The sequence below is a fragment of the Ovis aries genome, chromosome 18, assembly GCF_016772045.2.
Source record: "Ovis aries strain OAR_USU_Benz2616 breed Rambouillet chromosome 18, ARS-UI_Ramb_v3.0, whole genome shotgun sequence".
Classification (NCBI taxonomy): domain Eukaryota; kingdom Metazoa; phylum Chordata; class Mammalia; order Artiodactyla; family Bovidae; genus Ovis; species Ovis aries.
In genome coordinates, this window is record NC_056071.1 from 6,668,069 (window position 1) to 6,695,335 (window position 27,267).

General features: G+C 39.1%; 1 protein-coding gene across 8 annotated transcripts in view; it reads right to left on the bottom strand.

Moving 5' to 3' along the window:
- The window catches only part of LRRC28 (leucine rich repeat containing 28), a 208,857-nt gene that overhangs the window by 41,002 nt on the left and 140,588 nt on the right, over positions 1-27,267 (bottom strand). For 6 of the 8 annotated variants that reach the window (XR_009597175.1, XR_009597174.1, XR_009597173.1 and 3 more), the window contains 2 exons: positions 5,556-5,731; positions 3,486-3,645 (listed from right to left, as the gene is read on the bottom strand). Coding sequence is in view for 4 of the 8 variants with exons in the window: in XM_012098366.5 (XP_011953756.1) it covers positions 3,486-3,645; positions 5,556-5,731 (336 nt within the window). In the remaining 4 variants the exon portion in view is untranslated. Of the gene's footprint in view, positions 1-1,766; positions 2,716-3,485; positions 3,646-5,555; positions 5,732-27,267 lie in introns of those variants that run through there. The other 2 variants (XM_027957008.3, XM_012098365.4) reach the window with 2 other exon arrangements.

Sequence of the window (27,267 nt, forward strand, 5' to 3'; positions counted from 1 at the left end):
TGGAGGACAGACTGTTATGGGTTGAATTGTATCCCCCTAAATTCACATGTTAAAGTCCTAATCCCTAAAACCCCAGAATGTGACTGCTATCAACTGAATTGTGTCCCCCCATCCTGCCACTGATTCATATGGTTAAGCCCTAATCTCCAGTGTGATGGTATTTGGATATGGAGCTTTGGGAGATATTAGGCTTAGATGAGTTCATAATGGTGGGGTCCTGGTGATAGGATTAGTGCCCCTATAAGATGAGACACCAGAGACCGTGTGCATGTGTGTGATCATATTCTCTGCCACTCGAGGCAGCAAGAAAATGGCTAAATTCAAACCAGGAAGAGAGCCCTCAGCACAACCTAACCATATACACCCTGATTTCACACTTCAGCTTCTGTGTGAGACTGAATTTCTGTTGTTTAAGCCAGCCTATGGTATTTTGTTTGTTTGTATGGTGACCCTAGCAGAATAAAACAGTAACCTTATTTGGAAACAGGGTCATTGCTGGTGTAATGAGGTAAGTTAGGATGAGGTCATCAGGAAGGGCCCTAATGCAATGTCACTGGTGTCCTTATAAACAAGGGACGTTTGGACACCAGGACAGACTCACACAGAAGTAAGACAATGTGAGGAGAAGGGAGATGATGGCTATCTACAAGGTTTAGACCCTTCTGTCACAGCCTTCAGAAGGAACCAATCCTTTCACATCTCTAGCCTTCAGATCTCTGAGACAACATCTACAGCAGATCTTTTGTCAGACAGTTCTGTGGTATTCTGTTGAGGCATCTGTAGGAAATGAATAAAACACCCTTGCAAAACCTTGATTAGCTGGATTTCCTATTGGGAAATACAAAATTTATAAGGCTCATACACATGTGGGAAAAGCCAGACATATGTTCTAGTAATAAATAATCCTCTGAGTTGACATTCTCCATTTTAACAAATGAACAGTAATTTGGGGAAATGAAAACTTGCTATGCCTATTGTGATCAAAAGTTATGAACATACTAGCTATTATTCTCTCTATAGATATTTGAAGATTTTGGTATTTACTGTTTAGGCAAAATACTGCAATTTCTTTTTACTTGACTCTGTATTAAACTTAGGTTGGAACTAATACTTGTATGAGACTTGGTATTTTAGAAGCATATTCAATATGTTCCTTTAAAATGATGCCAAATATCCACATTAATTTAGATATTGGCTGATACGCTGATTTATTTTATGACAAGGAATGTAAACTGAACTGAATATATTAGAAAACTTAAAAACAATATTGTCAAGACCTTTTAGAATTTATGATATTAAAAATATTGATTTATTTTTAGCAATAAGCTATTGAGATTCAAGTATTTGGTTTTCAGTTATAAAAGAAAGTACTTTAAAGACTATGTTAGGAACTAAATTCAAGCTTTTAATATAATCTCCATAGCAACACGGGAAGGAGCAAAGTCCAGTGGATCAAATGAAATATACAAATTCTAAAATTCAAATCTTAGCATTACTCACCACAGAAAGCCATGCTTGTACCTTGGTATTTCAGTTTTTGCTATAAACATAGGCACTTCTGGCACAGATTAACAAAAAGGCATTGCCTATGATCTATGTATTTGATACACTCATTTTACTAAACTAACAATATTATATTTATGTTCTAAAGCAATATAAGATATTCATACTGGCTGAAGCAGAGAAACAAGTAGCAGTAAATAGAATATGCAAATACTTATCGAATAAGTTTCCCAAATTTTATGTAAAGATAACACAAAAATGACTTCATTTGAAGGATCTACTTTATTTTCACAAATTAATTACCATGATGAAATGAAAATTTAGCTTTTAAATGGGTATTTAGGATTTTATCAGCTGCTAACAGAGCATCCTTGCCATACTGCACTGTTTTCATTTTCACATTTTTTGTAAGGAAATGTCCTCTACAGGAAGCTGTGCAACAACAATGCAGAAGGATTTTACTACAGTTTAATGAATTTAAGATTTTCCTATAATGATATCTTACTAATATAAACATCATTTGCTAAAGACATATACACAAAATAAATTTTTAAAAGTTTTTGAGCAACAAAAAGATATCACAGTTACTCAATATGTATTACATGCCAGGTACCATCCTGGGCTCTTTATATAAAATAATCTCATTTAATCCTCACAATGACCTTTTAAATAGATACGATTACTAAGTTCATTTTACTGATGAAAAGATGAAGCTCAGAAATGTTACGTCAATTTGCCCAAGATCTCCCAGGGAAGGAGTCAGAATCATGGCCGGTGACTTGATCAATATATTCCCTACTGCTTCTTACAGATGTGCCTATTTCATTTGTTAATATTACTCATGTAGTTAACACTCAAATCCTGACTCCATCCTTTCAGCTCTGATCAGAAGGAGGAGATTAGCAAGGTTTGGAGGAGGGCTTCTGGAGGCAGGCACGGTAAAGAAGCAGGAAACTAAAAATACAGAAAGTTGAAACGGGAACTGAAAGTATAGCAAAACAGGATTATTCAGGTAAGAAAAAAGACAAATGCAGTTTGGGGAAGGAGTGGGTAGAGAGATGGAAAGGTAACTACCATTTGCTGAGCACCCATTATGTGCCAGGCGTCTGCCTTCATCGTCTGCTGATCCTCAGATGCCCTGCCCAGCAGGCTGTTCCAGCTCCATTCTGAGGCTCTGAGAGGTGCAGTACCCTGCCCACGCTCGCTCTCATTCTACAAAAATGATTATAAAGGAAACGCTTCTGGGACTGAATAGGGGTAACAAGTTTTCCTGAAAAATGTACTAACCCAAAATACCACATTTGAGGATAAGTGAGGTATTATAGCATCTTTTTTTTTCAACTTTGAAAAATATGAACTTAGAAGATCCTAAATTTAGAAAATCTATAAGCTGAGGCAGGGCTAATGGAAGATTTTCCATTTCATGTCCTATTTTTAATTGTCTGGTATTCTTTTTTAAACTACCAGTATGGAGTTTTTTATTTAGTTAACATTCTTTGCAAATTCAAGGCACTGTGCCAAGAAACAGAGTGGCAAGAGAATGCCATTTGGAAGTGTTAGAAATTCAAAACAGAAACACACACACAATGTTCAGCCACACACTTTCAGTTAGCAATGTGAGTTAAATAGAAGGGCTGGGCTGGACCCATTATATAACAAATATTTTGTTCTTACACTCCTGCCTAAAGTCTATTGTGAATAGGGGAACAGCAGGAAAACACTTCTCCAAAGAATGAGCTACTCTAAACAACATATACAATAAAACCATTCTTCACAAGACCAAAAATGTAATAAAGGGAAACCCAGTTTTCTTATTATACTGAAAATGTGCACTTGTTTCATTTAGCTGTATGGCAGGAAGCACTCTAGGCCCCTTTCAAGCTTCTGACTAGACAGCACTTTTTACGTGTGTTCTCCACCCCTCCCCACGTTCCCACCCCTCGCCCAGGCATAAGCCCTGGTGCCCACTTAGTCGTGATTACCCCTGGTGCAGCCCTGCCATTGGCGTCTCTCTCAAGGGAAAGAGCTTGGGGTAGACAATCGTAAACATGGGCTCGCTGCACCGGTGACAATGCCCCAGGGGGCAGTGCAGCAGCTCCAGGAGACTTCTGGGTAACGAGACTGGAGACAGAAAGTCCAGATCTGGAACACAAGAGAAAAATCATACACAAACAAAAAATGAGACATCCTTGAACGAGGCTTCTTATAATACATCTCACTGTTAACAAGTAAATTCGGTTAGTGAAAAGTACTGTATGTGGAAAGTTTTGTTATCTGATAGGCACTGAATGAAAACATAACATTATTTGGAAATGAAAGATTTTTTTATACTTTAGACACTAAGAGAAACCCTAAGTCTATTCTTTTAAGAGCAACCTGAGCTGTCCTGAGGTGGGAGCAAGGAAAGAATAAGGCCAAATATTCTTTAAGAACAAAGACCAAAAAGGCTGTTAGGTTTACCCAGAGAGGGTCTGCAAACTTCTGTAAGACCAAATAAAAAAAGGTCCTTTTTCAAAAAGAGGACCAAATAAAAAAAGGTCTGTGACTGAAGACTGAAACAGACTTTCATTAAGTTCCTCCTAAATCTATTGGGGATTTAGAATGTTTCAAGCTAAATTACACTTACTGAAAAGAATGAAAAGGGGAAACAAAGAAATCAAAGAAAATGAAAAATAATGATTCCCTGTCTCCCTCTATGAGCTGTCATTAATAAAAATGGGATGTTTTTTCCTTAGTTTAGTCTGAGCACACAAAGAAATGTTTAAAGCAAAATATCCTAGGCGTCTGGGCAATCCTGAACACAAATGTACCCTGGATTGCTACTGACAGTGAACACCAGGAGAGAGAGAAATAGTCATGATGAGGTGACACCTAAAATTCACTGAATCATCTTTGGGAAGGAAATACAAATTATCTTACTATCTTCTGTATCTGTCCAGATTTTTCAATAACCATTTTGAAAAATGTAATTTGTTCATAGGTGAATAATTTCAGTTTTCTGTTCAGTTTTTGAAAACAATACATTCCTGGGAGGTTAATGTTAGATGTCTTTGTATGAACTTTTCTTTTTTTTAAAGCAAGGACAAAACATTTAGCAGTTTTAAAAACACTTGAAATGTATTTTCTCATTGACATTGCCTAGTGCTTTTTTTTTTTTTCTTTTCTTTTTTTAGGAGAAGGCAATGGTACCCCAATCCAGTACTCTTGCCTGGAAAATCCCATGGATGGAGGAGCCTGGTAGGCTTCAGTCCGTGGGGTCGCGAAGAGTTGGACGCAACTGAGCGACTTCACTTTCACTTTTCGCTTTCATGCACAGGAGAAGGAAATGGCAACCCACTCCAGTGTTCTTGCCTTGTGGGCTGCCATCTATGGGGTTGCACAGAGTTGGACACGACTGAAGTGACTTAGCAGCAGCAGCAGCAGTGCTTTTTTAAAGTATCTCAAGTCCACTCCACATCACCTAAGACTTATATACACTACTAAAGACTTTCCAAACCAAGAGTTGGCATCCTGTGGTAACACTGCCACAGGGTCCTGGAATTAATTTTCCTTTACATATATAAATTTCTCAGATGTGAGGAGGGTGCAAGGCAAAAGCCTGCTATGTTGGAAGAAGTACCAACTTTGCTTTAGGGGTAAGATCTTTGCACATTTTTTTTTAGTGGGAGAAAGTACTAATGCCAGTCTTCTCACTTCTACCAAATATGTGCTCCTGAAAACCAGTTTCTTTCAATTTCAACCACACAGTTTAACCTGTAACCTGTTCTTTTGACTGAACACCATATCTAGTGAACACTTCTCTGTTTCTGTAGGGGTTGCTAAAGGGATCAGTGTTGACAAAATATTAAACTTTTCTCTTACAAAAAATGTGCCACTGCACAACTGAGCAAATGTACTTAATGCCACTGAACTGAGCACGTAAAGGTGGTAAATTTTATGTTGGGTACATCTTACCACAATTTTGAAAGTGACCATCAAAATAGCATAAAACACAATCCCTAAGCTCACTGAATAAGAAGTAGGGGAAAAAAGAAAAGTGAGGTCCCATGTACCTTTTAGAGAAGCGTGGTAGGTGTGATGCAGAGTCCTCATGGCCAGCTCCTGCAGAGGCAGGACATGATCCTTCTCTGTCCCTATGGCCTTCACCTCAGCAGGGAGGAAAACGGTTAGCTGCCCCGATGAAAAGGAAAGCAGCTTCACCTCAGAAACTTGAATGGGAGCACCACAGCTACAGAAAGACACACATTCACAGTAGTGTTAGCCAAAAGGAAATGACTATATGTGCCAATAAAAATGTGTTAATCAAAATATACATTTAGAATTTTAAGACACTGCTGAATTGCCAAAATTCTTTTCAAAGTGAACAGATGCTATCTTGGGTTCCTTAATAAAATCTGGCACAGAAATTTAGACTCATCATTTGGAACTCAGCTAAAATCTTCACTGAGGTCCAGGCATTGCCAGTAAGGACAAACTTGGAAGGAATTTCCTTCGTCGGGTCTACACAATTTGCTTAGTAAGCTCCATTTATCCTCATTTTCTTACCCTTTCTAAGTTTATGTTTATTGAAATTTTCAAAATTGAAAGGAACAAAGAGAACTCTGTTAAGTTATAATACTTTGGTTTAACAGAATTTTTGTGTGCGGAAAACACCCAACAAAGTAAACAGATTTTTAATGGTAGCAGATAACTTCCATAAACTTGTGGAGAAAATATTCTTGGCAGGGTCTATTGAATAAGCCAAATCACATACTATTGCCTACAGCCACGCATAACCAGAAGGCAGAGACACTACTGTTCCTTTAGCTTTACAGGGTTACTAAAACTCAGGAGTCCAATCTCTTTCCATTTCCTGTCTGAGATCACCAGGTTACCTAAACACCTCAACACCTTTCTTCTCTAATGACAAACAGGTGCCAACAAACCTTGACTCTCCAGACACAATATGAGGTACTCTCTCGCTGCTCGTCTAGAGACAGGCAATGAAGAAGGTACAGTACTGGAAGACAGAAGCCCTTGGCTTATTTGTTCACTCTAAGCTCCTACATTTGCTCATTCCTTTCATCAGAAAATGGGCTTTCTGGGTAGTGCTGGTGGTAAAGAACCCGCCTGCCAATGCAGGAGATATAGGAGACGTGGGTTCAATCCCTGGGTCAGGAAGATCCTCTGGAGGAGGGCATGGCAACCCACTTTAGTATTCGTGCCTGGAGAATCCCATGGACAGAGGAGCCCGGCAGGCTATAGTCCATGGGGCAGCAAAGAGTCAGATACTAGAGTGACTAGGCACTATTTCATCAGAAAATATTCCCAGGGAACTTACTATACACAAGTCAAGATACTTAAATTAATGAAAAAAAAAACTGACTTCCTTCCCTTGAAAAATGTAATAATTATGATATAATTAACAATATAATTATTCTAATACTGGGTCAGAGAAGATGGAGGAACTGACTTTGTCTAGGGAATTAGAGAAGGTTCTACAGAGAAGAGAGTATCTGACCTAGAACTCAATTAATTTTACTCAGTTTTTCCACTCAGCTCAACAAAAAGAACCTCAGGAGGCCACACTGGCCTTCCTACTAGGCAAAACCTGTATCTCAAAAGGAAGCATTTTTTCAAATTCTAACAGTATAGTTTGGCTTTGCCTTCTTCAACAGCATGACAAATTCTGTGTCTGGCTCTTTTTGTCAACAATATCTTCCTGGGATACACCCATGCTACTGTGTGTACTATAGTTTATTCATTTTCATTGCTGTGTAGTACTGGTAAATGTACGCGCTGTTTCCAGGGCTGGGCTATATGAACATTGTTGTATGTATTATTTGATACACATGAGCATGAAATTCTGTTAGGTACATACTGAAGATCAGAACTGAGCTTATTATACTGAGGAGAGATGGACAATTAAGATACACATATGCTAAAACAAGAGTGAAGAGGGGAGTGAGAACTATACCATTTCAGATAACATAATCAAAGAAAGTCTTTCTGAAAAGGTGACATTTGAGCAGAGACTTGACTGAAGAGAAGAGTTAACTCAGTCACAGCCTGGTAGGCACCTTAACTTGAGGACAGGGAACTAAGAGTTCACGGTGCCCAAAACAGTAAGAGTTCACAGGACAGAGAACCTTAGGGGAGAGAGATGTGACGTACAGAGAGCGAGCTCTGGAGATTCGCAGAGGGCCCTCTTGGAATACTCAGATGAGTGCTGACCAGCACACGCAAGGTGACTACCTGAGGCTGGAAAGAGGAGGAGGTGAAAAGGTTAAGGCTGACAGTGCCCCAGCAAGCCCACACGGCTGGAAATGGCTCCTGCTCTTATCAGGTAGACTTGAACATCAGCAATTCAAGGGACCCCGAGCAGAATCTTATCTCAGGAGCAGTGAGTAATTAGTGCTAGCCTGAACACCATTCCATTCCCACCCAACAAATCCTTAATAGCCATATCTGAAAGATTAAACTGTTTCCAGTTAACTTAAATGCATCCCAGCACATATACTAAGAACAGTTACATGAAATCAAAAATATTCTGTACTCAATCAACATCATAAATTTCACACTACATGGCATCCAACCAAAAATGACATACAATGAGGGGAAAAAAATCACATGACTGAAACAACCAAGACAGATATTAAAACTGACAGAAAAGGTCATTATATCAATAGAAGAAAGATGTGTTGCATCCATAGCTCTCACCTAAAGCAACCAGAAATAAGACAGTAAAGTAAGCCCTAAGTAAATAAAAGAAATAATAAAGAGCATCAAGATAATCAATAACATAGAAAACAGTAATAGAGATAAATCAATAAAAACAAAAAAGCTGGAACTTTGAGAACATTAATAAACTCGAAAAACCTCTAACTAATCAGAGAGAAGACATAAATTACCAATATTAATATGAGAAAGACATTGCCCAGTTTCTACAGATAATAAAAGGAGCAAGTAAGAAGCAACTTTATACTAATACAAAGTCTTTGAAGGACAAAAATTAGGAAAGCTCACTCAAGGTCCACAGAAGCTGAACAGCCCTACATTTATGAATGAAGCTGAACTCGTAGTTGAAAGACTGGAATACTTCTCAATTCATTCTCTGAAGCTATCATTATCCTGACACCAAAACCAAATGGACACATAACAAGAAAAGAGAAGCAATTAGTATCACACATAGACATAGAAGGAAAAAGTTAAACAGAAATTTAGCAAATTTAATGTAACAATGTATAAAGTCATTATGATCAAATGAAGTTTACTTAATCAAGATTGTATTAATCTTAAGGAAATAATGTAATTCGCTATATTAAAGGCTAAAAAGGAAAAACAATATAATCACTTCAAAAGATGTGGAGAAATTCAACATGCATCTGTAATTTAAAAACTCTCAGCAAACTAGGAATAAAGAGCGTCTAACCAGTACAATAAAGTAAAAAAAGAAATAAAAGGCAACCAGAGGGTGGGATGATTTGGGAGAATGACATTCTAACATGTATACTATCATGTAAGAATTGAATCACCAGTCTATGTCTGACGCAGGATGCAGCATGCTTGGGGCTGGTGCATGGGGATGACCCAGAGAGATGTTATGGGGAGGGAGGTGGGAGGGGGGTTCATGTTTGGGAACGCATGTAAGAATTAAAGATATTAAAATTTAAAAAATAAAAACCGAAAAAAAAAAAAAGGCAACCAGATTTGAAAGGAAGAAGTAAAACTATCTTTTTTCCCAGAAGACATGGCTGTATGTAGAAAGTCCAATATAGTCTTTAACAAACTTGCTGGAACTAATAAGTGAGCTTGTTAAGTTCGGAGGATACAAGATCAGTTATAGGAAATTATATTTCTATTGGTTACAATAATCAATTGGAAATTAATAAAAACTTAGAACACCATATATAATACTATTTGAAATATGAAATACTTGGGGGTCAATCTGAAAAAAATGGGGTCTGAGACATATACACAGAACCCTACAAAAAATGCAGAGTAATTAAGACATTTATTGTGATCATAGGCTAGGAGACGTAATATTGTTAAGATGTTAATTCTGCTCAAATTGATCTATAGACACAACACAATTAAAATTACAGGCCTTTAAAAATATACATAAATTGAAACTTTGATTCTAAAATTTATACAGAAATGCAAAACAGCTAGAATAGTAAAAAATTTTTTTTAATTTAAAGACTTAAAATTGCTTGGTAATCAAGGCAATGTATTATTGGTGCCAAAACAGGCAAAGAGATCAACAGAGAAGACAATGTATCCAGAGACAGACCCATACATACATGGACAACTAATTTCTAACTAAGGTACAAAGGAAATACAGTGGAGAAAGGCTAGTATTTTACACAAATGGTATTTGAACAACTGTATATCCATATGTAAAAAATAGGAACTTCTAGACTGAGATGAGTATACAAAAGTTATCATGGAAATGTTTTACTAGAAGTTAAATAAAAGTGCAGATTTGAGAGAATAAAAAATTTTTAAAAATAGGACCTTCAACCATACCTTGTACCATATACAAAAATTAACTCAAAATGAATTACAGACCTAAATGTAAATCTAACTCATTAAAAATTCTAGAAGACAACATAGGAGAAAACTTTAGTGATTTGGATTATAATAAACTGTGAAAAATTCTGAACGAGATGGGCATACCAGACCACCTGACCTGCCTCTTGAGAAATCTGTATGCAGGTCAGGAGCAATAGTTAGAACTGGACATGGAACAACAGACTGGTTCCAAACAGGACAAGGAGTACATCAAGGCTGTATATTGTCACCCTGCTTATTTAACTTATATGCAGAGTACATCATGAGAAACGCTGGGCTGGAGGAAGCACAAGCTGGAATCAAGATTGCCAAGAGAAATATCAATAACCTCAGATATGCAGATGACACCACCCTTAGGGCAGAAAGTGAAGAAGAACTAAAGAGCCTCTTGATGAAAGTGAAAGAGGAGAGTGAAAAAGTTGGCTTAAAGCTCAACATTCAGAAAATGAAGATCATGGCATCTGGTCCCATCACTTCATGGCAAACAGATGGGGAAACAGTGGCTGACTTTATTTTTCTGGGCTCCAAAATCACTGCAGATGGTGACTGCAGCCATGAAATTAAAAGACGCTTACTCCTTGGAAGGAAAGTTATGACCAACATAACTTTAGACAGCATATTAAAAAGCAGAGACATTACTTTGTCAACAAAGGTCCGTCTAGTCAAGGCTTGTCAACAAAGGTCCATCTAGTCAAGGCTATGGTTTTTCCAGTGGTCATGTATGGATGTGAGAGTTGAGACTATAAAGAAATCTGAGCGCAGAAGAATTGATGGTTTTGAACTGTGGTGTTGGAGAAGACTCTTGAGAGTCCCTTGAACTGCAAGGAGATCCAACCAGTCCATCCTAAAGGAGATCAGTCCTGGGAGTTCACTGGAAGGACTGATGTTGAAGCTGAAACTCCAATACTTTGGCCACCCGATGCAAAGAGCTGACTCATTGGAAAAGACCCTGATGCTGGGAAAGACTGAGGGTAGGAGGAGAAGGGGACGACGGAGGATGAGACGGTTGGATGGCATCACCGACTCGATAGACATGGGTTTGGGTAGACTCCCGGAGTTGGTGATGGACAGGGAAGCCTGGTGTGCTGCGGTTCATGGGGTCTCAAAGAGTCAGATGCGACTGAGCGACTGAACTGAACTGAAAAGCAAGATCTATAAAGGAACAAATTGATAAGTTGGACTTTATAAAAAACTGTCTGCTCTCCAAAAGGCCTTGTGAAAAAAAAGTCAGTTCTCGACTGAGAAAAGACACTTGTGAAACAAATAAATACGATAAAGGACTTTTGTCCAGACTCTAATAAGAGAATTTTCAAAACTCAGTAATAACACAAACACCCAAGGGAAAAAATGGGAGAAAGACTTTAGCCACTATATCAAAGCAGATATCTGGATGGCAAACAAAACATAAAAAGATGCACACTTTTATTCATTAGGGAAATGAAATTTTAAAATATAAAGGAAATATCATTACACACCTAGGATAAAACCTAAAAGACTTACTATTCCAAGTATTAGCAAAAATATGTAAGAACTGAAAATCTCCTTTATTATGGGGGGAATGTAGAATGGTACGGTTGTTTTTTAAGTTTGCCAGTTCTTTCAAAATTAAACATATATGTACTATATGATCCAAATACTCCACTCCTAAGTATTTACCCAAGGAAATTTAAGTCTAGGACATTCAAAAGACACTCTACGTAACATTTTATTGGAATAAAGCCAAAAACTAGAACCAACACGAATGTCCATGAACAAGTGGATGGGAACAACCTACAGTATATGCTTACAATGGAATTCTACACAGCAATAAAAAAATGAACTGTTGATCCACACTATATCATGAATAAATCTCCAAATCGTTATGCTAGTAAAAGAAGCCAAGAGTTTCATGTAAAACTCAAGAAGATACAAATTAATTGACAGTGATGGAACACAGATCAGTGGTTACCTGGAGACAGGATGAAGAGAAGGAAGGGAAAATGATTACCAAGGGGAATGAGGAAACTTTGGTGGTGGTGGATATGTTTATTATCTTAATTGCAGTGATGGCTTCACAGGTATGTATGTATGTTTATACATACATATGTAAAAACTTTTCAAATTTTATATATATATATGAAAGTGAAAGGTGAAACTGAAAGTCTCTGTCATGTCTGACTCTTTGCAACCCCATGGACTATACAGTCCATGGAATTCTCCAGGATAGAATACTGGAGTGGGTAGCCTTTCCCTTCTCCAGGGGATCTTCCCAACCCAGGGATCGAACCCCGGACTCCCACATCGCAGGTGGATTCTTTACCAGCTGAGCCACAAGGGAAACCCAAGAATACTGGAGTGGGTAGCCTATTCCTTCTCCAGTGGATCTTCCTGACCCAGGAATCAAACTGGAATCTCCTGCATTGCAGACAGATTCTTTACCAACTGAGCTACTAGGGAAGCTGGTAGTTACATGTATATATATATATACACACTTTATTGTTGTTGTTTAGTCGCTAAGTCATGTGTGACTCCTTTGAGACCCCATGGATTGTAGCTCCCCAGGTTCCTCTGTCCATGGAATTTTCAGGCAAGAACACTGGAGTGGGTTGCCATTTCCTTCTCTATATACCTACTTTATATCTGTGCAGCTTATCATATGTCAGTGTAGAATTGGGAATAAAAGCCTAACTGGGCGTGGGCTGTGAGAAAATAGAAGTGGAGAAAGTGAATATAGATATTGCTTTCAAAGCGTCGTTTTTTAAAGGGAAGCATAAAAATAGTGAAGTCAGAGAATAAAAACAAAATCTTATACAGAAGAAGTATACCATGGAGGAATATATATAGCATCATTCAGTTTACACAAAGTTAGACAAACTTGAAAATACACTATACGGGGATGTATTTACATATATTAAAATCATAACTCAGTGAAAATGAATGATAAATACATAATTCAGAATACTGGCTAACCTTAGAGAAGCAGAAGGAGCATGCATGGGAGAGAACCTTATAGGGGCTTCAAAATTGTTAGTAATGTCATTTTTGTAAGCTAATGATACTTATACACACTTCCCAGGTTGCTCAGGGATAAAGAATTTACCTGCCAGGCAGAAGACATGGGCTCAGTCCCTTGGTTGGGAAGATCCACTGGAGAAGGAAATGGCAACCTACTCCAATATTCTTGCCTGTGAAATCACATGGACAAAGGATCCTGGTGGGCTACAGCCCATGGGGTCGCAAAAGAGTCAAACACGACTTCACAACTAAACGACAACAATGATATTTATACTGATGTGCAGGGTCAAAATATGGAAGCTTTCCGGTCAAATTTTAAGAAATGACCCTCTTACTTTAATTGATGCCAAAGAGAGTGGACTTAAGCAGAAAGGTACCCCATGGACACTGGTGGCCTTATAAATTCGAAATCATACCCCTTACTAATGAACACTGTATTCAATAAGCTGTGGCTCTTCTTGCCTACAGGCCAAATTGGGCCTGGAGTTTTCTATATCCTGTCATTCCAGATACAAATTTTACTTTTCCCCAAATCTAATTCCTAATGTCTTTTCTGACATTCTCTTTTACCAATGGTATATTACAATGTTTGCTATTTCTAAATCACACTTTATATAACCGTATTATGAGAATTTTTTTGTTGCTAACTCACTGAATATGATCATTTCCTCTTCTATCTAGTAGTTCTATATTGATACTTAAGGAGTTCCAGATAAAGATTGGTTGTTTTGAGTCTTCACACAGAGGGAAAGAAATTTGAAAGAGAAACAATAAAAAGCAAACGGCATCATCATCATCAGTCATCTACAAAGGAAATACTTTCAGGGGGCTTGTTGGTCCAGTCTATCCCAGGAGACGTTCTAAAGAGATGAGCATCACAAATACCTGTATTTGGTTATCCACCAGGATGGCCACATTTAAAGAAATGCTTATTTAGGAATATGATAGTAATCTGCCAAATGGGATTTTTTGGAAAATGTCTTATGTATGGATTAAATTAAATACATCTTGAGTTGTGTGTCTATCATGGTGAACTATGAAGAACCACAATATAGGCTAGCTAAATCTGTTCAGAGAATGACAGGTGAGCCACAGACTGGGAGAAAATATTTGCAAATCACATATTTGATAAGAAACATGTATTCAGAATGTATAAAGAACTCTCAAAACTCAACAATACAAGCCCAAACCATCCAATTTTTTAAAAATGGGGCAAAAGATTGGAACACATTTCACTGAAGATAAGAGTTGACCCTTGAATGAGTTTGAATTGTGTGGGTCCACTTCACGTGGATTTTTTTTTTCAATAATAAGTACTACGATACTACATGATTCAAGGTTGGTCCACAAATGTGGTTCAGTTCAGTTCAGTCACTCAGTCATGTCTGACTCTTTGAGACCCGTGAACTGCAGCATGCCAGGCCTCCCTGTCCATCACCAACTCCCGGAGTCCACCCAACCCATGTCCATCGAGTAAGTGATGCCATCCAACCATCTCATCCTCTGGCATCCCCTTCTCCTCCTGCCCCCAATCCCTCCCAGCATCAGGGTCTTTTCCAATGAGTCAGCTCTTTGCATCAGGTGGCCAAAGTATTGGAGTTTCAGCTTCAACATCAGTCCTTCCAGTGAACACCCAGGACTGATCTCCTTTAGGATGAACTGGTTGGATCTCCCTGCAGTCCAAGAGACTCTCAAGAGTCTTCACCAACACAGTTCAAAAGCATCAATTCTTCGGCTTTCAGCTTTCTTCACAGTCCAACTCTCACATCCATACATCACCACTGGAAAAACCATAGCCTTGACTAGACGGACCTCTGTTGGCATAGTAATGTCTCTGCTTTTTAATATGCTGTCTAGGTTGGTCATAACTTTCCTTCCACGAAATAAGCGTCTTTTAATTTCATGGCTGCAATCACCATCTGCAGTGATTTTGGAGCCCAGAAAAGTAAAGTCAGCCACTGTTTCCACTGTTTCCCCATCTATTTCCCATGAAGTGATGGGACCAGATGCCATGATCTTCGTTTTCTGAATGTTGAGCTTTAAGCCAACTTTTTCGCTCTCCTCTTTCACTTTCATCAAGAGGCTCTTTAGCTCCTCTTCACTTTCTGCCATAAGGGTGGTATCATCTACATATCTGAGGTTATTGATATTTCTCCCAGCAATGTTGATTCTAGCTTGTGCTTCCTCTAGCCCAGCGTTTCTCATGATGTGCTCTGCATATAAGTTAAATAAGCAGGGTGACAATATACAGCCTTGACATATTCCTTTTCCTATTTGGAACCAGTCTGTTGTTCCATGTCCAGTTCTAACTGTTGCTCCTGACCTGCATACAGCTTTCTCAAGAGGCAGGTCAGGTGGTCTGGTATGCCCATCTCTTGAAGAATTTTCCACAGTTTATTGTGATCCACACAGTCAAAGGCTTTGGCATAGTCAATAAAGCAGAAATAGATGTTTTTCTGGAACTCTCTTGCTTTTTCCATGATCCAGCAGATGTTGGCAATTTGATCTCTGGTTCCTCTGTCTTTTCTAAAACCAGCTTGAACATCTGGAAGTTCACGGTTCATGTATTGCTGAAGCCTGGCTTGGAGAATTTTGAGCATTACTTTACTAGCGTGTGAGATGAGTGCAATTGTGTAGTAGTTTGAGCATCCTTTGGCATTGCCTTTCTTTGGGATTGGAATGAAAACTGAGCTTTTCCAGTCCTGTGGCCACTGTTGAGTTTTCCAAATTTGCTGGCATACTGAGTGCAGCACTTTCACAGCATCATCTTTCAGGATTTGAAATAGCTCAACTGGAATTCCATCACCTCCACTAGCTTTGTTCATAGTGATGCTTTCTAAGGCCCACTTGACTTCCCATTCCAGGATGTCTGGCTCTAGGTAAGTGATCACACCATTGTGATTATCTGGGTTGTGAAGCTCTTTTTTGTACAGTTCTTCTGTGTATTCTTGCCACCTCTTAATATCTTCTGCTTCTGTTCAGTCCATACCATTTCTGTCCTTTATTGAGCCCGTCTTTGCATGAAATGTTCCCTTGGCATCTCTAATTTTCTTGACAAGATCAAAGAGGAACCCCTGATACAGAGCACTAACTATAAGGTATATGTCGATTGCGGACTGTGCTGAGGACCCGCCTCAACCCCTGAATTATTCAAGGGTCAACTGTACATGAAAGGGAACTAAGCACATGAAAAGGTGTTCAATATCAACAATCATTAGAGAAATGCAAATTAAAACCATGAGACATTACCCACTTACTAGAATGTCTGAAAGAAAAAAAAAAAAACTGACAGGATTCTCACGAAATACACAGTAACACAGTCATGTTGGAAACAGTTTGGCAGCTTTTTTGGCAGCTGTAAAGTTAAACATACAGTTACCACATAACCTGGCAGATGCATTCTTAGATATTACCCAAGTGGAATGAACTTATGTTCACACAAAACCCCAGATATGTTTGCAGTAGCCCATGTCATTCCATTTGTATAACATTCTGGAAAAGGTAAACCATAAGGATACAAAACATGCCCCTATTTCCAGGAGCTGGTGTGTCTCCTGAAGAAGAGGAGTTAAATCTTGTTAAGAAGAAAAGTTAAGGGACATGAGGGACATTCTGGGGGTAAGTGAACTGTTCCAAACCTTGATTATAACAGTGGCTATACAATTGCATGCATTTGTGAAAATTCGTGGCATTGCACACTAAAAGGGTGAACTTTCCTGTTTGTAAATTACAGTTTAATAAAATGAACAAAATACAAACAAACAGTACCACTGTGCTAAAGCACAGTCCCAGAGCCCTCTGTTCTGTTAGCCATTAGTCTTTTAGTTACTGGATTATGGGGAAATCTTAGGGGAAGGGCAGATACAGCAGCGGGGGACCGCAAGAGCTTTTAATTCAATGGCTATTCATTAACTTGCGCACAGACACTTCAATACTGTCAATAAATTAACAACCAGTATGGGTACAATAAAGCAAAGCAGCTGCACAATGGCCTGTCAATGGTGTCAACATTTATATGAAATTTTCCTCCAATGTTTTTCTTTATCCCTCATACTTTTAAAACCTCTGTTGATTCTATATGATCATATAAGAGTCTACAGCAGCACAACTGTGATTTTGTATGAGTATTTCTGTGTGTTAAAAGGGCATTACTCTAATGAACCATTTTGTAAAGATGAGGAAATAAATTTAAAATTTACTTTATAATTACTCTGTTTCTTAATATGGAGAAAATTCAGATGAGAGGACCATATCCAAAACGCTATTATGCAGCATGGCCACTAAGTCTGGAAACACAGGCCGACACATTAATAAATGATTCTTTTGATGACATACAATACATGGTAGGATGATTAAATTTTGTATCAATTTGGCTAGGCCAGGGCATCCAGATATTTGGTCAAACACCAGTTCAGATGTTTCTGTAAACATATTTTAAAGATGGGATCAACAATTAAATCAGTAGATTTTTGAATAAAGCTGATTACCCTCTGTAATGTTGAGCGGGCTTGTCTAATCAGTTAAAGACCTTTATGAGGAAAAGACTGAGTGCTCAAGGAAAAATTCTGCCTCCAGACTGTCTTTAAACTCAAGCTGCCATATCAGCTCTTCTTTGGTCTCTAACATGCTCTGCAAACTTCAGACTTGCCAGTGCCCACAATCATATGAGCCAGTTCTGTAAAATAAACCAATCTCCTTCTCCTTTCCCTCTCAGTGTTCATCACCCCACCTATACACACACCCACACACACACATACACACACACACAGTCTCTCTCTTTCTACTGGTTCTGTTGCTATGGAGAAGCCTGATACTCATGGTAAAGCATATTGTTTTCAAACTTTATAGCCACACTTTAGTATAAGACTACTGAGAAAAACCATAGAACAATAAAAACAGGATAAAAGCAAGCAAGTGATTCATGAATAATTACTTCATACTGTTATTGCCTTAACAGCTGCTGCTCCTTAACCTTACAACTGTTGATTAAACTCTACAAGGACACTGTCCAAAGAATGTAACAATAACAAAGGTTTAGAAAACTGAAAGCCATACTTTTCCTAATGCTTTTCCTAATGCTAGAAAGATAGGTTTCTGACAGAAACCTCTGAAAAGACTCACATGAACAAGTAAGTGGATCCTCATTTCACATACCATCTAATTTCCCTTTGATAATTTTTTAAGCACAAGTTTCTATTCTTCACCACTGGCTACAAACAGCTAATTAAACTCATTTTACAAAACTTCTGTTACATGCTTTCTCTGGTTAACCCTGGAGAAGAGGGGCAGCTCTGCAGAATGCAGGCTGTGAGGGAGGAATTCACACAAGCAGGTGTCCTTCTGCTGGTCCTGGCCAACCAACCGCGACCTCATCAGAGACTCCACTACACGGAGTGACGTAGGAAAAGAAAGGGATTCTTCACCCTTGCTTTCGGGAAGCTAGTAAAGAAGTTCAAACATACAGAGGTGATTTTAGACCAAGGAGAAGAGGGAGACAGCGTATACAGTGCAGTGGTTAGGTGTGGACAATAAAGTAGATGGTAACTCTACTGCCAACTAGCTTTGTGACCTGGGACACCTTGCTTAATCTTTCTGAGCTCCACTTTCTTAATTTCTAAGACAGGGATGATATTACAAGGGTTGCTGGGAGGATTATGTGCAATACACAGATAAATCTATGAGTATAGGACCTGGTACACAGTAAGGTAGAAATACTTATAGCTGTGCTTTCTTCTTATTATAATACGTGATTCTGGGGGGTAATGTACATGCTGTGATGGTTTTCATATTAACTTGGCTTGACCACGGTACCCAGACCTTTAGTCAAATGCTAGCCTCAATGTTGCTCTTAAGGATTCTCTATTGAAACCTAAGATTAACATGATGATATTCTAGGGAAAGGGAACAGGGATTTGGCTCTTTCGGCTCTGTGAATGCACAGGGCAGACAGGGCTATACAAATAGTTCCAGTGGCTAGAGAGTCATGTCTATGGAAGAGTATAGCAAATGGGAGAGGAGGCAGGAAAGGTACCTATCTTGAAAGTTAGTGCTGCTCATCTCAGTAAGAAGTCATCGTGAAATAGTAAAGAGAGATGGAAGCTCCATGATGTGTTCAGTTCACAATAGCATGAAATAACTATTAAGTGGCAATTATTAGGCTTTGGTAACTTTAATTTCTAACTCAATAGTTCTTATTATTTTAGAATGAATGCTGAGGGGGTTACAAAAAAGATTAGATTCAAATCCTTAAGTGGGCTGGTTATTATAATGAGTTGGTGCTCCAGTGGCTAAGATTCCATGTTTCAATGCAGGGAGCCCGAGTTCGATCCGTGGTCAGGGAACTAGATCCCACATGCTACAACTAAGACCCAAGACAGTTAAATAAATAAAGAAATGCTTTAAAAACTGAATTGAAATCGGTTACAAATGTCAGGACCCCTGGCTTAGTTACACAGACAATTTATAACAATGATCACAATTCCTTTTCAATTCAATGTTTTCAGAGCTGCCATTCAACATGTAAACCTAAACAAGATAAATGAATAGTAACATAATTTTGCCACTAAGATTATGCTCCAAAACATGTATGTGATTTAGCAAATTAATTCATATGCATTTTCAAACTTATCACTCCACCGACCAAAGTGTTGAGAGTAAAGAATTAGTTTAAATCCCCTAACCAAAAGAACCCAAATGACTAAGTTCTATACTTCAGAAAATATACTGTCATCCACGTGCTCATTATTGAGGGAGCTGCTACCAGATTAACCCTTTTTAGCAAAAAAAAAAAAAGAAAAAAGCTAAAAGGAAAGGGGAGAAGTGAATATGGGGAAGGAAAGAAGCTATGCCACCCTGTTAGAATAAGCCTTGATTTGGATAAAGCATCTGTCCTCTTGGCACAGTCTCTTCAAGACTTAGTTTTGTTCCATCTGGGAACACATTTATTTTACTTTCATTTTTGAAGGATATTTTTGCTGGTTGCTAGGTTGACTGTTTTTTTCTTTGGCACTTTAAAAATATCATTCTACTGTTTCCTGGCCTTCAAAATTTGAAGGTAACAGTCTTTTGAGTTATTTCTTCATATGTAGTTTGTCATTTTTCTCTGGTTGGTTTCAAGATTTTCTTTTTACGTTTGGTTTTCAGCAGCTTTGCCTGGGTATGGTTTTTTTTTTGTAATCTATATTGCTTAGAGTTCACTTAGTTTCTTGAAAATGTAAATTTATATGTTTAATCATATTTGGCAAGTTTTTGGACAATATTTGTTCAAACAACTTGTTGTTATTTCTGCCCCATTTTCTCTCAGGTTTTTTTATATTGTCTGTCAGTTTCCCAACAATGCTGTAGTTCATACTTGTTTTCAATCTTTTTTCGTGTTCTTCAGATTGAATCTTTTCTATTGATCTACCTTCCAAGTTCACTGACTTTTCCTCTTATACCATTCTGTGTTAAGCTCATCAAGTAAAGTTTTTACTTTCCTTGACACTAGGTCATATTTTCTTTATTCTTCAAATGTTATGCAATTTTAGATTGCACCCTGGACATCTGGAAAGTTATACTGTGGATACTCTGAATTCTGTTAAATTCTTCTAAATCTTAGAAGGAATGTTGGTAATTTTTAAATAAGTAATTAATAATTGCATTGGAATCAAAGTGCAAACTCTTGAGTGATAGCTCAAATTGTACCTCAGTTTTGTTATTTTTTTTCAATCTGTAGTCAGGCTGCTTTGTGCCTGTCCCATGGAGGTGTGATTCAAGTATCTAATATTGCTTGTTTGGGGTATGTAGGCAGCCCCTACACAAAAATGCACTGTAATCCAAAGGATATTTTCTAGTACGTTGATTTAACTCAGAATTTGGAATGCATCAGACAACTCTGTTATCTTCAGCAGTTATATTAACAAACCATTTAACCTAAGTATTTATCCAAGTTGTACCCAAACTCAGCTATAACTGCTTATTTATATAAGAAAAAGCACAGCAGTGACTTGGTTTTCTTTGACTCATACAATCAGACAACTGAGAAAATAAACCCGATACCGGGCCACTTTTGATATAGGTCTGGAATAGGTCTTCTGAGTAGGCAAATGTGCCAACTCCACTTTATAAAATTCTACCATGGGAGAGACTTCTCCTTTGAGGTAAAACGGAAAAGAAATAAAGACATTTATTTCTGTAGTAAGACAAATCCAGACAAAATAACAACCGCATTTTTCTAAGAGACGAGCAAAGAGCATGCGTGCAATCCAGGGTGGCTCCCGTGCTCCTCCCCTCCTGGAGTCTCCTCCACAAGAAACAGGGGTAGCCGGTGTGACCAACAGGATAGAACAGAGAGCCAGTGTGTGGCTTCAGAACCAGGTCATAAACAGCCACTGTGCTATAGATTTTCACTATCTACTTTTCTCTTAGGGTAGTTATCTTTTATATTAGGATAAATATCTAAATGATCTTTTCTATAACTGTTAGCACAGTGCTGACTTGCTACTTAATGTTCAATAATTATTTGGCAAATGAACAAACATGAAATAAGCAGAAGCTACCTTTATTCATATTTCTATGAATATCAAATATAATTTTATGAGACTTCTGAGAATTCTTGACACTGTGCAATGTTTGTTAATTGCTATTCTTATACCTTTTTATATGTTTTACACTTGCTTCTCTATTTTCCTTCTGTGATGTGAATTTTATACACATATATACATATCTATCTATCTATCTATATATCTGACTTTTTTATATCATGCCACAGATCCCTAAAGCTGTACTCATTTTGCTCCAGTTTTCTTTGACTGTTAATCAGAAAAGGGTAAAATGATTGTTTCAGGGAAAGCATAGTACAGCAGGAGCTGGTATGTTCTTTATCGTAGACCTATTCCTGGGCTAGAAGGAGCATGTGATGGTGGTGGAAAACAGTGTGAGATTCTTCGGTTTTCAGCTTAAATACCATCTCCTTGGAAAGAATCAGCGCCAGGTATGTTTAGCTATTGACTGTTCATTTGGATCCCTAGTTAGATTATGAGGTCCACGAAGGCAGGAGGAGCTGAACAGTTTGGCTCCTACACCGTATGGCCACTGTCTAGAGAATAACCAAACAGAGGAGCTGCTCAAAAATATGCACTGAAGAAACAACTGAACCACGATCCTCATTCAGAATCAAGAGGTACACTTCCTAGGCCTCCGACACCCTAATGTCCTTTACACAGGTTTACCTTAGAAGCTTGTTCTTCACCTTGCCCCTCTTCTCCCAAACCACCCTTCCTTTGACTTGGAATGGGAGACGCCCTTTGAATATATACAACAGACAAAAGAGATAAAAGAAGGGAGCTCCTTAATTCTGTTGTTAAGACTTCAATAGTTACCATGTATTACAGTTCGATGGCTGCTGAATAACCGTCGACACGAGAATGTTGGATCCCACCAAAAAAAGATACCATGCACCCAAGGGCAAAGGAGAAGCCCCAATAAGATGATAGGAGGGGCACAACTGCATTAAAATCAAATCTAAGACCCGCCAGAGATGCTTGGAGGGTACCAACAAAACCTGTGCCCACCAGGACCCAAGGAATGGAACAGTGACCTCCACAAGAGACTGAGCCAGACCTGCCTTTGAGTGTTTCAACGTCTCCTAAGGTGGCACGGGTCGGCAGTGACCTGCACGGGGACAGGGGCTCTGGTGCAGCAGGTCTGGGAGGCGTGGCACGTGGCCTAAGTCCTCTTGGAGGAGGTCACCAATAGCTCCTCTATCGAGCTGCTGAGCAGGTGACTCACAAATTGGAGAACAACTATACCAAAGAAGTTCTTCTACTGTTGCAAAAGTTCTATGGCCCGTAACAGATTGCCCAACCTGGGGATCCCACAAAGGGACTGAGAACCCCCAGGAATTTGACTTTGAAGGCCAGCAGAATTTGATTATAGAACTTCCACAGGACTGGGGAAACAGACTCCTGCAGGGCACAACAAAACTTTCTGTGTACCAGGACTCAGGAGAAAGGAGCAGTGACCCTACAAGAGACTGCGCCAGACTTGCCTGTGAGTGTCCGGGAGTCTCTGGCAGAGGTGTGAGTTGACAATGGCCTCCAGCAGGGTCAGGGGCACTGAACACAACAATCCTGGGAGCTGCAGCATGCTGACGTAAGTCCTTTTGAAGAAGGTCGCCATTACCGCTACCATAGTTTGGCCTCAGGCCAAACTACAGGGAGAGAACACAGCCCCACTCATCAGCAGAAAATTGGGTTTAAGATTTACTGAGCATGGCCTGGCCCACCAGAGCAAGACCTAGTTTTCCCCACAGCCAATCCCTCCCATCGAGAAGCTTCTATAAGCCTCTCATCCTCATCCATCAGAGAGCAGACAGAATGAAAACCACAATCACAGAAAACTAACCAAACTGATCACATGGACCACAGCCTTGACTAACTCAAAGAAGCTATGAGCCATGCCATGTAGGGCCACCCAAGATAGATGGATCATGGTGGAGAGTTCTGACAAAATGTGGTCCACTGGAGAAGGGAATGGCAAACCACTTCAGCATTCTTGCCTTGAGAACCCCATGAACAGTATGAAAAGGCAAAAGAGATGACACTGAAAGATGAACTCACCAGGTTGGTAGGTGCCCAATATGCTACTGGAGAAGAGCAGAGAAATAATTCCAGAAGGAATGAAGAGGCTGAGCCAAAGTGGAAACAACACCCAGTTGTGGATGTGACTGGTGGTAAAAGTACAGTCTGATGCTGTAAAGAACACTATTGCATAGGAACCTGGAAGATTAGGTCCCATTAATCAAGGCAAATTGGAAGTGGTCAAATAGGAGATGGCAAGAGTGAACTTTGACATTTTAGTAATCAGTGAGCTAAAAAGGACCAGAATGTATGAATTTAATTTAAATGACCATTATATCTACTATTGTGGGCAAGAATCCCTTAGAATAAATGGAGTAGCCCTAACAGTCAACAAAAGAGTCCAAAATGCCTGGATGCGCTTGGGTGCAGTCTCAAAAATGACAGAATGATCTCTGTGTCCAAGATAAACCATTCAATGTCATAGCAATCCAAGTCTATGCTCCAACCACGAATGCCAAAGCAGCTGAAATTGAACTGTTTCTATGAAGACATACAAGACCTTTTAGAACTAACACCAAAAAAAGATGTCCTTTTCTTCATATTCTGTTGTTTTCCTCTATTTCTTTGCATTGATTGCTGAAGAAGGCTTTCTTATCTCTTCTTGCTATTCTTTGGAACTCTGCATTCAGATGCTTATATCTTTCCTTTTCTCCTTTGCTTTTCGCCTCTCTTCTTTTCACAGCTATTTGTAAGGCCTCCCCAGACAGCCATTTTGCTTTTTTGTATTTCTTTTCCATGGGGATGGTCTTGATCCCTGTCTCCTGTACAATGTCATGAACCTCATTCCATAGTCCATCAGGCACTCTATCTATCAGATCTAGGCCCTTAAATCTATTTCTCACTTCTACTGTATAATCATAAGGGATTTGATTTAGGTCACACCTGAATGGTCTAGTGGTTTTCCGTTTTCTTCAATTTGAGTCTGAATTTGGTAATAAGGAGTTCATGATCTGAGCCACAGTCAGCTCCTGGTCTTGTTTTTGTTGACTGTATAGAGCTTCTCCATCTTCTTTGGAAGGAATGATGCTAAAGCTGAAGCTCCAGTACTTTGGCCACCTCATGTGAAGAGTTGACTCATTGGAAAAGACTCTGATGCTGGGAGGAATTGGGGGCAGGAGAAGAAGGGGACAACCGAGGATGAGATGGCTGGATGGCATCATGGACTCGATGGACGTGAGTCTGAGTGAACTCCGGGAGATGGTGATGGACAGGGAGGCCTGGTGTGCTGCAATTCATGGGGTTGCAAAGAGTCGGACAGGACTGAGCGACTGAACTGAACTGAACTTTCTTCATATGGGACAGGAATGCAAAAATAGGAAGTCGAGATACCTGGAGTAACAGGCAAATTTGGCCTTCAAGTACAAAACGAAGCAGGGCAAAGGCTAGAGTTTTGCTGAGAGAATGCACTGGTCATAGCAAACACCCTCTTCCAACAACACAAGAGATTACTCTACACATGGACATCACCAGACACTGAAATACCAGCATTCGGTCAATACGGAAATCAGACTGATTATATTCTTTGTAGCTGAAGATGGAGAAGCGCTATACAGGCAGCAAAAACAAGGCCAGAAGCTGACTGTGGCTCAGATCACCAACTCCTTATTGAAAAATTCAGACTTAAATTGAAGAAAATGTGGAAAACTACTAGGCTATTCAGGTATGACCTAAATCAAATCACTTATGATTATACAGTGGAAGTGAGGAACAGGGATTAGACCCAATAGAGTGCCTAAAGAACTATGGATGAACTATGGATGGAAGTTTACAACACTGTACAGGAGGCAGTGATCAAAACCATCCCCAAGAAAAAGAAAGGCAAATGGTTATCTGAGGAGGCCTTACAAATAGCTGAGAAAAGAAGAGAAGTGAACGACAAAGGAGAAAAGGAAGGATGTATCCATCTGAATGTAGAGTTCCAAAGAAGAGCAAGGAGAGATAAGAAAGCCTTCCTCAGTAAACAATACAAAGAAATAGAGAAAAACAATAGAATGGGAAAGACTAGAGATCTCTTTAAGAAAATTAGAGATACCAAGGGAATATTTCATGCAAAGATGGGCATAATAAAGGACAGAAATGGTATGGACCTAATAGAAGCAGAAGAGATTAAGAAGAGCTGGCAATAATACATGAAAAACTATACGAAAGAGATTTTAATGACCCAGATATCCACAATGGTGTGATCACTCACCTAGAGCCAGACATCTTGGAGTGCAAAGTCAACTAGGCCTTAGGAAGCATAACTATGAACAAAACTAGTGGAGGTGACGAAATTCCAGGTGAGCTATTTCAAATCCTGAAATATGATGCTGTGAAAGTACTGCACTCAATATGCCAGCAAATTTGGAAAACTCAGCAGTGGCCACAGGACTGGAAAAGGTCAGTTTTCATTCCAATCCCAAAGAAGGGCAATGTCAAAGAATTTTCAAACTACTGCACAACTGCACTCATCTCACACGCTAGCAAAGTAATGCTCAAAATTCTCCAAGCCATTCTCCTGCAACAGTACGTGAACTGAGAACTGCCAGACGATCAGGCTGGTTTTAGAAAATATACAAGAAACTCCTGCAGCTCAATTCCAGAAAAATAAACGACCCAATCGAAAAATGGGCCAAAGAACTAAATAGACATTTCTCCAAAGAAGCCATACAGATGGCTAACACACACATGAAAAGATGCTCAACATCACTCATTATCAGAGAAATGCAAATCAAAACCACAATGAGGTACCATTTCATGCCAGTCAGAATGGCTGCCATCCAATAAATGCTGGAGAGGGTGTGGAGAAAAGGGAACCCTCTTACACTGTTGGTGGGAATGCAAACTAGTACAGCCACTATGGAGAACAGTATGGAGATTCTTTAAAAACCTGGAAATAGAACTGCCTTATGACCCAGCAATCCCACTGCTGGGCATACACACTGAGGAAATCAGAATTGAAAGAGACACGTGTACCCCAATGTTCATCGCAGCACTGTTTATAACAGCCAGGACATGGAAGCAACCTAGATGTCCATCAGCACATGAATGGATAAGAAAGCTGTGGTACATATACACAATGGGGTATTACTCAGCCATTAAAAAGAATACATTTGAATCAGTTCTAATGAGGTGGATGAAACTGGAGCCTATTATACAGAGTGAAGTAAGCCAGAAAGAAAAACACCAATACAGTATACTAATGCATATATATGGAATTTAGAAAGATGGTAATGATAACCCTGTATGTAAGACAGCAAAAGAGACACAGATGTAAAGAACAGTCTTTTGGACTCTGCGGGAGAGGGAGAGGGTGGGATGATTTGGGAGAATGGCATTGAAACATGTATAATATCATATAAGAAACGAATCGCCAGTCCAGATTCGATGCAGGATACAGGATGCTTGGGGCTGGTGCACTGGGATGACCCCGAGGGATGGTATGGGGAGGGAGGTGGGAGGGGGGTTCAGGATTGGGAACACGTGTACACCCCTGGTGGATTCATGCTGATGTACGGCAAAACCAATACCATATTGTAAAGTAAAAATAAAACAAAATCTGAAAAAACTAAAGGCAGAGGAACCAGACAGAGATCAAATTACCAACATCTGTTGGATC